The 15,785-nt window shown below is 44.3% G+C and overlaps 1 protein-coding gene across 1 annotated transcript in view; it reads right to left on the bottom strand.

Moving 5' to 3' along the window:
- The window catches only part of LOC126184629 (CD82 antigen), an 84,677-nt gene that overhangs the window by 16,001 nt on the left and 52,891 nt on the right, over positions 1-15,785 (bottom strand). Inside the window, exons 3-4 of the mRNA XM_049927101.1 lie at positions 2,656-2,835; positions 1,596-1,808 (exon numbers count right to left, since the gene is read on the bottom strand). Of these exons, the coding sequence (XP_049783058.1) occupies positions 1,596-1,808; positions 2,656-2,835 (393 nt within the window). The remainder of the gene's footprint in view (positions 1-1,595; positions 1,809-2,655; positions 2,836-15,785) is intronic.

Below are 15,785 nucleotides of genomic sequence, written 5' to 3'. Positions count from 1 at the left end.
CGTCCGCATGTATCCCGTGCCACCCAACGTGCTCTAGAAGGTGTAAGTCAACTACCCTGGCCAGCAAGATCTCCGGATCTGTCCCCCATTGAGCATGTTTGGGACTGGATGAAGCGTCGTCTCACGCGGTCTGCACGTCCAGCACGAACGCTGGTCCAACTGAGGCGCCAGGTGGAAATGGCATGGCAAGCCGTTCCACAGGACTACATCCAGCATCTCTACGATCGTCTCCATGGGAGAATAGCAGCCTGCATTGCTGCAAAAGGTGGATATACACTGTACTAGTGCCGACATTGTGCATGCTCTGTTGCCTGTGTCTATGTGCCTGTGGTTCTGTCAGTGTGATCATGTGATGTATCTGACCCCAGGAATGTGTCAATAAAGTTTCCCCTTCCTGGGACAATGAATTCACGGTGTTCTTATTTCCATTTCCAGGAGTGTATTTCGCATTTTCCTTTTGTACTTTGCTGCTGAGGGTGTACAAAATGCCTCAAAAGTAATCAAGGAAATTGTGAGATGCTTCCATAAATTATTGTGAGAAATTATAATCTACATTGAATCTACATTGATCCGAGTTAAGCTTGATCCGAGGTCATTTTCTGTGCTACTCTAAAGTTTTGCTTTACACAATTGGCCCTTAGTATCATGACAGGCACAACCTACCTCTAGCCTATAAGAAGCAAGGTCAACTACTCTACAGCGTTATTTGGAAAAACCAGGTATCCAACCAAATGACTAGCCTCCATCAGTGCATGCCACTGAGCAAAATATGTCCTGCTTCAATGGCTGCTGCATAATCCATACTCTCTGGATCAATCCTCTCCCTCTACATCAACTTCTGTAAGCTGCATACATGTGATCTGTCTCTACAACAGATTCTTTGAACCCTTCATCCCACTGGCCTCAAGCTCTGCTAGCTTCTATCCCATACCCACCTTCAACTCCACTCCCTCCACTCATCGTCCCCTCAATGTATACCACACATTCAATTTCCCCTACCTGCAACCAGGACCATTTCGCTGGTGCCAGATCCTCATTCTATTCTCTTGTTGCTCCTCTGTTCCATAACCCTTACTGTTACTTCTCTTTACCCGTTCCTTACCTTTCTTTTTGTTCAAACATGCTCCACCCACTCAATGCCTTACCCAGGTCCAAATATATATAGACACACAATGGAAAATCCAGGATGGAATGTAGCAATACTGTGAGAAGGATAGCTGCTAATGTCCATATAGAGTCGCAGATAGGCACAACAAAACGGCTGTCACATGATCAGGTTTTGGCCAACCAGGCCTTTTAACAAAAATAGACAACAGATACACACATAGCTGCCAGAGGCTGTGGTCAAGTGTGTGTGTGTGTGTGTGTGTGTGTGTGTGTGTGTGTGTGTGTGTGTGTGTAATGCTCAATGTATTACTGTATTGTCAATGGTTACTTTGACTCTTTTCATTACTTGTTACTGTATATGTACAACTGTGCCAGCAAAGTAAAATTGCTCTGAAGGCAAAAACGTTCAATATGAATCATACAAAAATACGTTCAATACTATGCAGAAGCTACGTGGTGATTTTTCTTTGATGTACATTGCATATTACCTCAGAATAAATGTGTCTGTTTATAGCAGCAGTTAATATCACTGTGCGCCCTTCTTCACATTCCTTTTTCGTAATTCCATCAATGCAGCAGCTAGCAGGAATATTGTAAACATTTACAGCCTTCTTAATTGTCACTTCCACTATACTTTTGTCACGCATATTGAATTTACTATTAGCCCAATCACCTGGACCAGATGCCCCGCAGCATTTCAACTGTGGACAGAAATATCACAATAATTATTTGAAGTATGAAAAATTCACATGTGTAGCATATATACATTAGGCTCCAATCTATAAATATCCTGCCTGTCCTATGAAACAGATCAAATACACAGTTTAAAAAAATTTGAATGTATATATTCAAATTTGTTTTTCACTGAACTGAGAAATGTGAACACCTTCCAAGTTTTGAAAATGCATATGTAAGAGCTCCAAAGGAAAGAAAGTAAGTATATTCCCCAGTTTGGGATCTATTAACACTATGTTCTGAAATGGGTATTATACTTTTTTCACAAAGACAGCAGTAAGTAAATAGCTGACAATTACTTCCTGAACCAAATCAAAACATTGATAAATTAATGACAGAACCTTTTTGAAAAATTGCTAATTTCATTGACAATGTACCAACATGTGCAGCAAATCGAGAAATTCCATCCACACAGACAGCTATCATATTTTCAGTTTTGAAACTGATTACTAGAAATTTTGATTTGATTTGAGTGAAGTCTGCTCACTTTGTCCCAAGTGATCCTAAAATACAGAAATACGATCTGAACGAAGAAATGTGCATATGTAATTACCTGCACGCACTTCACTCAAATCAAATCAAAATTTCTAGTAATCAGTTTCAAAACTGAAAATACGATAGCTGTCTGTGTGGATGGAATTTCTCAATTTGCTGCACATGTTGGTACATTGTCAATGAAATTAGCAATAGCAATAGCGCGCACACACACACACACACACACACACACACACACACACACACACACTTTTGCAGAAAACAGGCAAAAAATTGTTGGAACACAATGTAAAAAAGAAACTACTTTAAAGAACTTACTCCAGACTGTATAGCATCAAATGTAGCTGTACGTGAATCAGCTCCTGATGTTCCATAATCAGCTTGTACGGTTGCAGTAACACTCTGACTGACTAGTTCCTTTAAGCGGTCACTATTGCTATAAGCCCATGCTCCAGCAGCAATTTCCGCAACCAATATTATGAGAAGGAAACAGAAGAACTGAAAAAGAATGCATACTATCATCTTCACAAGATCTTAAACCATCCTTTCTAATAGAGAAGTATGTCACTAGAAAATATGCTGGAGTGTAAAGTAATTAAGAATATTGGCATGTAACATCACAACACACACAAACTGAAATCATAAAATGGGAATTTTGGTGAGAGACTAAGTATAATAAAACAGTAATAATTTTTCAAGTACCTGTTCCCATGGTGAAAAACAGTAATTTAATCACAAACAAGCACAGAACTTTACAAGATTGTCACAACTTGACTACCTACCTGTTTGAAAACAGAAAGATAACTCTGCATAATAACTGAAGAGTGCTTAATAATGACACACACACACACACACACACACACACACACACACACACACACACACACACACGCAGTACAGTAAAAATAAATTATTGAAGAAGAAAGAAAAATACAAACATACTGACTATGACAAACCAGATGTATGTGGGCTGTTCAGAAAGTAATGTGACTTTTCAAATTGCAAGCAATGTACATTCGATTATCGATCTTTTTGTTGTTACACATGTACCAAACACATGTTCACAGTTTCAAGTGTACAGCACACTTCGTTTGTTCTTGACAGATAGATGATTTAAATGTGTTTTAGTGTGCTCGGCAATTTTTGATTATGATGGTGGCTTGAAAAATTCTCGGAATCACCACCAGAGGTCAGTGCTAGCACAACGAGTTGTTCACGTGATATTCATTGAACTGTTGCCAGTTAACACGGCGGTGACATGGCTCTGTTGTTCCCGCATGGTGATTTACTAAGATTGGGGGACGGGGGAGGGGGGGGGATATCTAGATTCGAGCAGTGATTTAAGTACTTCGTAGAGAAAGGTATGAAAGCAAAGGGCATTCGTGCCTATTTCCAGAATACGCTGGGGGACTCTGCTCCTTCATGTTCAACTGTTGCCAAGTGGACAGATGAATTTAAATTTGGTCAAGAGAGCTTAGATGGTCCATGCAGTGGTCGGCCAAGATGTGCCACTACTCCAGAAATCATTGCAGAAGTGCACAAAATGGTCTTGGAGGACCACCAATTGAAAGTGCGTGAAATTGCTCACACTAGCCTGATGTCATCTAAAAGGATATATCACATTTTAACTGAAGAATTAGTAATGAAAAAATTATCTGTAAGATAGGTGTCACGACTAAGATGGATAAAAAATGCATGAGAATGGACATATCTAAACAATGTTTGGCCCGTTTTAGGAGAAATGAACAAGATTTTTTGCGCCGGTTTGTGACCACAGATTAAACTTGGGTGCACTACTATACCCCAAGAGACAACACGCCAGTCAAAGCGGTGGAAACATGCTGATTCTCTGCCACCAAAGAAAGCGAAGGGAATTCCTTCAATGGAAAAGGTCATGGCATCAATGTTCTGGGATGCAAATGGGATTCTGTTTGTAGATTATCTCCCCATTGGGCAAACAATTACTGGAAAACACTATGCTCACCTCCTGGACAAATTGTAACAAAAGATATGCAGAAAAAGTCCAGGTTTAGCAAGGAAGAAAGTAATCTTACATCAAGACAATGCGTGCCCGCCCATGTGCCGTCGTCATGGCAAAATTACATAAACTATGGTATGAATTGTTGCCACACCCGCCTTATTCACCTGATATGGCTCTGTCACACTTCCATCTCTTCCCAAAACTGAAAAATTTTCTTGGTGGACGAAGATTCACTTCAAATGAAGAATTGATAGCCAGAGTTGACAACTATTTTGCAGGCTTGGAGGAAACTCATTTTCAAGATGGGATCAAGGTGCTGGAACAACATTGGACCAAGTGCATTAATCTAAAAGGAGATTACATTGAAAAATAAAAGAAATTTGAGTGATGTAAGTACTTTTTTCCTATTCCGTTCTGAGAAATTTTTAGACCACCCTCGTATTATAAAAAAATGGAGCAAAGAATTTGCATCAAATTGTGTGTGAAAAATGGAATCAAGTGTTCTAAAACACTTGAAATATTGACAGTGGCATATGGCCAGTCAGCTCTAAGTAAAAAAAAGGAAATTTAGAAATAGTAGAAGTTGTTACAAAGTGGCTGAGAAGATGAAAATGATGAGCCTCACTCTGGATGCCCCAGCACATCAACAACAAATGGTAACATTGAAACTGTGAAGAAAATTGTTTTGGAAGATCATCGAATTACAGAAAGAGAAGTTGCTGAGGATGTTGGAATATCTATCTGCTCGGGTCTTACAATTTTTTCGGATGTTCTGGGCATGGGACGTGTCAGCGAAGTTTGTTCCAAAACTTCTCAATTTTGATCAAAAGAACCGTTACATGAGCATCACTCAGGAGCTCTTGAATGGTGTCAATGATTATCCTGATTTGCTCAAAAGGGTCATAACTGGTGACGAAACATGGGTTTACAGTTATGATGTCGAAACCAAAGCCCAGTCATCCCAATGGAAGCATCCCGAAGAGCCAAGACCAAAAAAAGCACAATAAGTTCGATCAAATGTCGAAGTTTTGTCTAGTACCTCATGCCGCGGAAGTCAAACACGCGCCAGAACAAATAGACGTGGTCAACCCATAGGCGGCTACTCCGCGTGGTGAGGGCGCCGCCACCTGCAGACAGCGGCCAATAGCCACTCCCTCCGGTTTCGTATATAGGGGCCTGCTCTGCCCTAGTCCAGTCAGTCTGGTACTCGCTCTGGGTTGAGTTTCTATCTCGGCGGTACTGCGTTCTTGTCGTTGCTCGTTGTTGACTTTTGCCTGGCTCTGGTTCAGAGTGGATTTACTTTTGGTGTTTGGTGTTGTGGTTTCTACAAACCTCCGTTGTTTATCTCTTCCTTGTTGTGTCGGTCATGGTCGGTTGTTGTCAGTTGTCGTTGGTCTGTCGGCCGACTCGTCCTTGTGTTTGCCCGGTGGTGCGTGCTCCACCACCGGCGGCTCCCCCACCTGGCGGCTCCTATCCGCAGCCCAAGGCGTTCCCGCAGTTGGTTGTGGTTACTACATTTTGCTCACTGTAGTTTTTTTTTTTTTTTTTTTTTTTTTTTTTTCCAATCATTGTGGCATAGTACATATGGAATTTTTGCCTCAAGGTTGTACGAGCTATAAGGAGTAATACCTTGACGTTATGCGCCATTTGAGATATGAAATACGAAAAAAAGTCTGGAATTGTGGGAAAACAATTCATGGCTTTTGCGTCCTGACAATGCACCTGCTCATTCATCCTTGCTTGTGAGATTTTTTGGCCAAAAACACATGAAATCATGCCCCAACCACCATTTTCAATGGATTTGGCCCACCTTTGACTTTTCCTGCTTCCAAAACTGAGGAGACCTATGAAAGGAAGACGATTTTCAATGACTGAGGAAATAAAAACTGTATCTCTGGATGTACTCAGGCTGTACCAAAAAGTGCTTATGAGAAGTGCTCCAAGGATTGGCACAAGTGTATTGTATCTGAGGGGGATTACTTTGAAGTATCTGTGTAGTATCCACCACTATTACATCTCAGCACCGAGCAACAGCACGCTCCATTACGCGCGGCCAAGAAATGCATCACTGGCTGAACTTCTCTGCGCACCGCCCACTGCCAACATCACAGGTCACCTTTGCACGCACACACTTCAGAACACAGTGATTGGCCACCCGTAACACTCAGCGATTGACTGCGCAGAATACACAGTGACCCCAGCCAACAGCTCCGTTAACTATGGAGCCTCATTTAATGCCGCTCCTGACCCTACAAGCCAGTTCTTATCATGCTATGTTTCTACTCCATGCTGCGGTGGACCTGCTGTTAGATGTTGATTCGGCTGTACTGGAATTTGGACTTCAACACTTGCAATTACTAGATATTGGTATAACCACCATCAAATTATATAATTTTCCATAAAGTGTTCATCTTCAACTTGGCGCTTGGGAACAGAATTATTTGTATCAGTGTTTTGTTAATAAACCGTAGAATGGTGATATATTTTTTCTTTTATTTCTAGTTATAACACAAGAAAATGCCGCCAAGCCATCAACCATCTACACTGTAAGCTCTAACCACGCAACTTATTCATCAGCAGGACAAGAACCAGATGCTGCAACTGAACACTCTCCAACCACTTTTTCAAAGCTTACTACAGATGCAAGCAACACAGCAAGTGTCGGCTTTTCCTTCCTTTGCTAAGGCTTTAGAGGACTGGGAAGCCTACAAATTGAGATTACTGGAGCATTCCCCACACATTCCAGGTAATGCCAGACTCATGAAATCTTTGTTTTTGTTGTGGTCAAAATCTGAGATTTACCATCTACTGTGCAAATTGGCCCCTTTATTTAACTCTTCAGAGCTCACCTTTTCAAACATTCAGTCATTGCTGGCTAAATATTACGAGCTTCATACCTTTGTTATTATGTCCCCGGTAGCAATTTAACAATGCAAGAAACAGCCAGACTCGGCGAATGGCTCTCAGAATTATTCAGAAGGAAAGATCAGAGACATGATCATCCGGGGTTCTCCTGACAGATTTCCAGCATAAGGCACTCCAACTCTAAGACTTGTCATTAGACAAAGTTTCAAACTTAACATACAGCTTTGAAGTGACCTGAGCAGCAGATAAGAAACAGGAGTCATGAATCAACATAGCAGCCATTAAGGCAAACACATCTGAGCCAGCAGCCAATGCCACACTAATGGCAATTTGGATGTAGCAACTGTACAGGCAGAACACTGTACCATTAACCAACCACGTCCTCCAGCCTGCTCGAGCCGATCAAACTGGTCTTGGGTACCAAAATGGTTGTTTTCATGTCCGGATTATTTTAAAAAACATCAATGTGAAGACTGTCCTGACAAATGAACCAATTGCCAAAACTGTTCTGTCAATGGCCAGTTAGCTTCCTTAAGTCATAAGTCCTATCAGGCAAGAGAGCCTCCTACCCAACAGATGGTTACTAGATAAAACTCCACTACAGACCTCCAATACGCTTCTTGTAAAAAGTGCTAATTACAAAGAAACAAGTTCAATCACAAGTAGACATCGGCACAGCCATGAGCATTCTGAATTACGGTACATATTTAAAACTTGCAAGAAACAAAGAGACATCTAATGGCTTATGATAATCATATCAGTATGTGGTCATCAAGTTAAACTGCCAGCGACATATCATAATTTCACCAGCCACATTACCTTCTTAGTCGTTAACAGTGATTCTGCTGAAAACTTGTTTGGACCTGATTCTCTTCAGAAATTTGAATTTCAGTAGATGATTACGTGAATTTGTTAGCCGAAGATGTTCTATACTCGGACTTAAAGACACTGACAGGATTATGAGAACCTGTTCACCCCAGAACTTGACACCGTAAACAATTTTGAGGCACCCGACACACTGAAACGTAATGCATGATCTCAGTAATTTCGAGCTCGCGCCATTGTGTTTGCAGTCGAGAGACCAAGTAAAGGAAGAATTTGACCATCTAATTCCAATTTCAGTTCTACAACCTATTCCTTCTAGTCAGTGGGCTACCCCACTAGTCATATTGCAAAAGCCATCGGAAAAGATCCACCTGTGCAGCAATTTTAAAGTAACTGTCAACACCCAATCGGAGATTAAGACATATCCTATTCGAAGCCAGAAGAATTATTGTCAAAATTAAAAGGTGGGACCCACTACTCTAACATAGACCCATCAGATTTGTATCTCCAACTTCCCCTTGATGCAGAATCTCAACAGTTTAACGTTTAACATCCTGCACAGGCTTTATCGTTTGAAATGCCTAATGTTTGTTATAGCACGTACCCCCGCCATTTTTCAGCGGTATTTGCAACAATTATTATTCAAAGTGAATGGATGCATTAACTATTTAGATGACATCATTGTAACAGGGAGAACCTTCACATTCTGAAATCTTTATCCAGTGTCTTAAGGGAGGCTGGCCTAAAATGCAGAAGAGAAAAAGGTTTTTTTCCAGCCCGAGACTGAGTACCTCAATCATCTCATTTCCAGCTCAGGCATTCGTTCTCTGGATAAACGTGTCAAAGCTACACTCAAACTTGCTGGACTAACAACACTTAAGCAACTTCATTCCTTTCTGGGGAGGATATTTCATTACTGGTAAGTTCTAACCCACAGCAACAACAGAAACCACCCCCTTGTCCCAGTTACGAAAAAAAAGTGGGTGCCTTTCCAGTGGACAGCAGCACACCAACTTGCGAGCGCACCTTCCACAGGTTGAAATCCTAGTTGTTGACGTCTCTATGCCTCGAATGTTCTGATCCAACAAAGCAGTTATTGCAGCGGACACATCTGATACAGGTGTCTGAGCAGTCCTGGCATTCAGGGAGGTGGATGGCTCTGAGCAACCTGTGGCCTATGGATTGAAAGCATTTACTGGCACCCAACACAGATAGCCAGTGCTTCTTTTTCTATTTGTGGCTATCATCTTTGCATTAAAGAAATTCCATGTGTTTGTTTATGGTACTAAGTTTTACCTGAACACAGATCATAAACCACTGATCTTATTCAATCAAGCAGTGAAGATTCCAGACAGGACTGCTAACCACCTCCAGTGCTGGGCTTCACTTTTGGCGCACTACCAGTATGAGATTCACTTCTACAGCACAACTGAGCATGCCAACACTCATGCCCTCTCCCACCTTCCATGGAGACCCAAACCAGAGTTGGGCAAAGAAGAAATTCAGTGTTTTCACATCGAACAAGCAGATGCCTCCGTAGATTCTTTTATCATAACCAGCTCCCGGGTTGCAGACACAACCAGTACTGATGAGGTACTCCGACAAGCCCGGACACACATACTTCATGGATGGTCCTAACAACCTCCCACGGCTTCCATGGCATTCCATCAGCTTTTTAATGCCCACCATCAGCTCATGCTGATCAATGGAGTAATTCTACATTCTACTCGTTTTCAATGACTAACACCCACGAGTAACCATTCCTTATTCTTTACGTAAGCACATCCTGCAACTATCGTACCAAGGTCACTGAACTCTTGGCTTGTAGTTTCACTTACTGGCTGGGCATGAACCAGGAGATTGAACGACTCACCTAAACATGTCCATCCTGCCAAAACCAGCAGGCAGCCCGAAGACACTCATTTGCTTCTTCGTCACCATGTGCTTGCCCTTAGGAGTGGGTAAACACTGATTTTGCAGGGCCCGTGTTTAACACCATGTTCTTGATAGTGGTCAACACTTACTCCTGATTTCTCAACATTGTTCAATGCAATGCCATATCAACCACCACCACAGCCTTGGGGGAAAAAAAATTGTAACTGAAGGTCAGCCAGAAGTACTTTTAACTGACAATGATTGGTTGGTTGGTTGGATGGATGGATGGATGGATGGTTAGAGGGGGGGGGGGGGTCACCAGTCCCTTGTTCCCAGTAACAATTACACAACAGGAAAAGAAAGGAGACATACAGCACAATAACAGGAGAAATGAAAAACCAGAAGAATGACACTAGGACAACCAACACTACTACGGTCACAACAGGAAAAGAAAACCACAGAGAGAAGCAAGAAACAGGTAGAATGGGTAAAAACAATAGAGCAGATGACCATGGCTGGCCGACCACGAGAATAAAAAGGAAAAGCCAGCCACTCTGCGACACATTAAAACATCCACCCTAAAAGTATTAGTGTGCAAAACATAAAATCACAAAGGACATGTGTGAAAACTTATCTAGAATGATAAAACACACCGTCACGTATAAAAGGTAAAACTAAATTAGCTGATGAGGCATTGTCAAATAAAATTAATGGCAATGAGTCCGGTAACTGAAGAGGACGTTGCAGGGCAGCCAAAGGAGGACAGTTCACCAAGATATGGGACACTGTCAGCCAGGTGCGGCACCGAAACTGAGGTGGATCACCATGGCGCAGGAGGTAGCCATGTGTCACCAAAGCATGGCCAATGCGGAGCTGGTAGAGAACCACAGAGTCCCTGCAAGAGGCCCGCATGGAGGACAAACACATTCGTAGTCTCCTTACTGGCACACAGTTTGTTGTGCGTACTAAGGTTATGCCATTTCGTCTCCCAAAGTCACAAAACCCTGCGGCATAGTACTGATCACAGGTCAGATGCAGAGAAGCCAATCTCAACAAGCAGTTTCCATGTAACTTGTTTGGGCAGCCTGTCGGCAAGTTCGTTGGCTGGGATTCCGACATGACCTGGGGTCCAGACAAACACCACTGAACGACTGCACCATTTCAGGGTACAGATGGACACCTGGATGGTCGCTACCAAAGGATGACAAGGGTAGCACTGGTTGATAGCTTGTAGGCTGCTCAAGGAGTCATTACACAGAAGAAACAACTCCATAGGGCATGAATGGATGTGCTCAAGAGCATGGGATATAGCCACCAGCTCGGCAGTGAAAACACTGCCGCCATCAGGCAAGGAATGCTGTTCAATATGTCCTCCATGGACATACACGAAGGCAACATGACCTTCAGCCATCGAGCCATCTGTGTAAACCACTTCATGGCCTCAGTATATGTCAAGAATCGAGAGGAAGTGGCAGTGGAGAGTTGCATAGTTAAGTGAGTCCTTAGCGCCATGCGAAAGGTCCAGGCAAAGCCGCGTCTTAGGTGTACACAACGGAGGTGTACATGGATGGACCTCAAGTATAGGTGGTAAAGGCAAGGACTCCAGTTCGGAAAGAAGGGATCGGACATGAACTGCAATTGGAAGCACTGACCTGGGCTGCCGATGCGGGAGACAAACCGCCGTGGGTGGGAAAAGGAGACGGTAATTCAGATGCGCAGGAGAACTACAAATGTGTGCAATGTAACTGTCCAGCAGTTGTGCATGCATAACCTGCAACGGAGGGACTCTGGTTTCCACCTGGATGCTGGTCACTGAACTTGTTCTAAAAGCTCCTGTCGCTACGCAAACGCCACAGTAGTGCACTGGGTAGAGAAAACGCAAAGACGCCAAACCATAAACCAGACTCCCATAGTCAAGGCGGGATTGAACAAGGGCTCTGTAGAGCTGCAATAGCAGAGAGCGATCAGCACCCCAATTATTATTGCTCAGGCAGCAGAGAGCATTGAGGTGCTGACATCACTTCCACTTAAGCTGATGAAGGTGAGGATGTGAAGTCAATCGGGCATCGAAAACCAGTCCTAAGAGTCAATATGTCTCCACTACAGCGAATGTATCATCATTAAGGTAAAGTTCTGGTTCTGGATGAATGGTACGACGCCAACAGAAGTGCACAACACATGACTTTGCAGCCAAAAACTGGAAACCGTGGGATAGAGCCCTTGACTGCACCTTTGGGACGGCTCCCTGTAGGCGCTGCTCAGCAACACCAGTACTGGTAGAGCAGTTCAAAATGCAGAAGTAGTCTGCTTACGCAGAAGGTGAGACAGATGGCACAATAGCTGCTGCTAGACCATTAATGGCCACTAAAAATCGAGAGAGACTAGATACTGAGCCCTGCAGGACCCCATTCTTCTGAATATGGGGGAGAACTATGGGAGGCACTAACTTTGACGCAGAAAGTTCAAAGCAACAGGAAATTTTGGATAAAAATCGGGAGCAGGCCTCAGACCTCACTCGTATAATGTGGCACAGATATTATGTCGCCAGCTGGTATCTTACACTTTTCATAAATCAAAGAAGATGGCAGCAAGGTGTTTGTGTCTGGGAAAGGTTGTACAGATGGCAGACTCGAGGGACCCAAGATTATTAGTGGTAGAGCAACCCTGGCGGAAGCTGGCCTGACATTGAGCCAGTAGGCCACGTGACTCTAGGGCATGACCCAACCCAACCGCTGACACACCACACATTCCAGCAGCTTACAAAGAATGATGGTGAGGCTGATGGGCCAATAGCTATCCACATCAAGTGGGTTTTTACCAGGTTTGAGCACCGGAATGATGGTGCTCTCCTGCCATTGTGATGGAAAGATGCCATCACAACAGATCCCGTTGAAGATGACGACGAGATGTGGCTTGTAGACTGTGGATCCGATCTGGCCCAGGAACTGTGTCGGAGCAATGTGCAAGGGCACTGAGGAGCTCTCATTCTGTAAATGGGGAATTTTAGGGTTCACTGTGGTGTGTAATAAATGGAAGGACTGTCCCTTCCAGTCGCCATCTGAGAGTGAAAAAGGCTGGGAGGTAATTCTCCGATGCAGAGGGTCAAGCATAGTGCTCAGCAAAGTGCTCAGGAATCACATTTGCATTGCTTGATAACACGCGATTTATGTTAACACCAGGATCACCTGTTGGGGTCTGGTACCCGAACACATGTTTGGCCTCTGCCCAAACTTGGAAAGGTGACATCTGGCACCCAATGGTGGACACACATCTGTCCCAACAGTCCTGCTTCCATTGTTTCATAAGTTGACGAATGCAGGCATGGAGCCATTTAAAGGCTACGAGTTGCTCCAGGGAAGGGTGTCACTTATGCCACTTTAGATATCACCGATGCTCCATAATTGCTTCAGCTACTTTCGGCAACCACCAAGAGACTGCCTTTTGTCAGGGGCGCCCTAAAGAGCAAGGGACTGTGTTTTCTGCCACAAACAATTGTTGTCACCTGCCCAACCATCACGTCGATGTTACCATGTGGGGGGAGATTCAACAGTAACTGCAGAGGTTAAAGTTTCCCAGTCCGCCTTGTTTAAAGCCCATCTGGTCAGGCACCTGGGAGCCTGATGCCGGGGCAGTGACAGGAAGATGGGGAAGTGGTCACTACCACACAGGTCATCATGTGCTCTCCAGTGGATAGATGGGCGAAGTCCTGGGCTACAAATTCAGAAATCAATGGGTGAGTAGCTACCGTGAGAGACACTTAAATGTGTAGCGGCCCCAGTATTTAAGAGGCAGATGTTGAACTGAGACAGTACAGTTTTGACATCTCTGCCCTGGCCAGTAAGCATGGTGCCACCCCTGAAGGGGTTATGAGCATTAAAACCTCCCGAAAGTACAAAAGGTTTAGGGAGTTGATCAATCAGTGCAGTTAATACATTCAGGGATACTGCTCCAGCTGGAGGAAGATATACATTGCAGACAGTTATTTCCTGTGACATCCTTATTCTGACAGTCACAGCTCCAAGAGGGGTTTGAAGGGGCACAGTTTCATTACAGACTGAGTTTAGGACAAAAACGCAAACTCCACCTGACAGTCAATTATAGTCGCTATGGTCCCTGTAGTATCCCTTATGGCCACAGAGGGCCATGCAGAAAGCAGCTGTAAATCTTAACAGTTGCCGTAGCTCAGCCAGGTGGTGGAAAAAACTGCCCCAATTCCACCGGAGGAAGATGTCATCGTGAGACTGGGAAGGCATGGAACATTCAATGAGGCAATTTACTCCTCAGGGTCACCTGTTGCCATCTACTTTTTACCTGATCAGTCTATATCCATTGTGTCTTGAGGGTCTAGCAAGATCTAGGTCCTCAGCGGACACCAGACTCTCCACCTTGTCCGCAGACTTAGAGCTTATAGGTTGCGGTGGTGTGGGTGCCACTGCAATTCCCTTGGTCTTAGGGACCTTCTTTCTGGATTTCTCTCACTGCTCCTTGTGTTTCCTTGGCTGGGAGGACTTCACTGATTCAGTCTCCAGGACGGAGGATGAGCGTGAAGCCCTACAACCAGCTGCTTTTGGGCTCTTCAGCCACTGGTGGGTGTCTTTTTTCCCCACTAGCAGAAACTTGGGAAAGGGTTGACCCAAGGGACCCCTTCCTAGTGAGAGAAGCCGAAGAAGACTTACGCTTCTCTGGCTCAAAAGTAGGGACTGATATCCCCAATGGCTGGGTGGGGTGGGGTGGGGTGGGGGCTGAGGGGGTGCTCCCGAAGTAGGTGGTGCGGGAGTAACAGGGAGGGAAGTGCCCCCCACCGTCAAGGGGACAGAAGTAGTCTTCTGGTTCTGAGAGGCAACAGGAATGTGGGAAACTGATGGGGCAACAACTGTTCCCGTAGCGGCGGCGTAAGAGGATGTCATAGCCAAGGCACTCAAAGTTCCTCAGTGTAGGTCAATTGGTCCAATATCTTTTATTCCACGATTTTCCTCTCTTTCTGTAAAATCCTGCCATCTAGCGAGCAAGGTGAATGATGTTCTCCTTGCAGTTGACACAGATGGGAGACAGGGAACACTGAGGTCATTTTTTTTTTTTTTTTTTTTTTTTTTTTTTCGGGCGCAAAACTGCTATGGTCATTAGCGCCCGGTCTGTGACTTAGGAAGCAGTAAAAAACCGAAAACGGAAACCAGCAGCAATGGGAACGAAAGTCATAAAATTGGAGAAACTAAAAGCAGAAGGAAGGCTTAAATATCCACTACAGAAGGGGGTTGGTTGTCCCAAAAAAAACTTCAAATGACTGACGTCATTTCACTGGCACGAATGAACTCTAGAACGCGATCAGCCGAGCGCGTGTCATCTGCTAAAATTGACGATATATCAGGCGACAGCTGTAGACGGGCGCGTAACGGATTAAAATAGGGGCACTCAATTAAAAGGTGTCTTACTGTCCACAGCTGAGAGCAGTGGGGACAGAGTGGGGGAGGATCACCGCTTAAAAGATGTCGATGGCTAAAAAGACAGTGCCCTATCCGGAGTCTAGTCAAAATTACCTCCTCCCGACGTCCAAGCACAAGGAAGAGTTTTCACGTCCCGCAATTTATTTTGGGGAAGTGTCGACCAATGCGCGTGCCATAAAAGAACAACACGAGGACATAAAACGCTCCGTAGATCGGCGACGGGAATCGATTGAATAGCTGGTCGAAGAAGAGAGACTGCAGCCTTGGCTGCAATATCGGCCGCCTCATTTCCGCAGATACCAACGTGTCCCGGGAGCCAGAGAAACGCCACCGAGACGGCCCCCAGGTGGAGCAAGCGCAGACAGTCCTGAATCCGGTGGACCAGAGGGTGCACAGGGTAAAGAGCTTGGAGACTGAGGAGAGAGCTGAGAGAATCTGAGCAGATAACGTACTGTATCCAC

Source organism: Schistocerca cancellata, chromosome 4, assembly GCF_023864275.1.
Source record: "Schistocerca cancellata isolate TAMUIC-IGC-003103 chromosome 4, iqSchCanc2.1, whole genome shotgun sequence".
Classification (NCBI taxonomy): Eukaryota; Metazoa; Arthropoda; class Insecta; order Orthoptera; family Acrididae; genus Schistocerca; species Schistocerca cancellata.
Note: the sequence above shows the minus strand (reverse complement) of the source record. Positions and strands in the feature narration are given on the sequence as shown.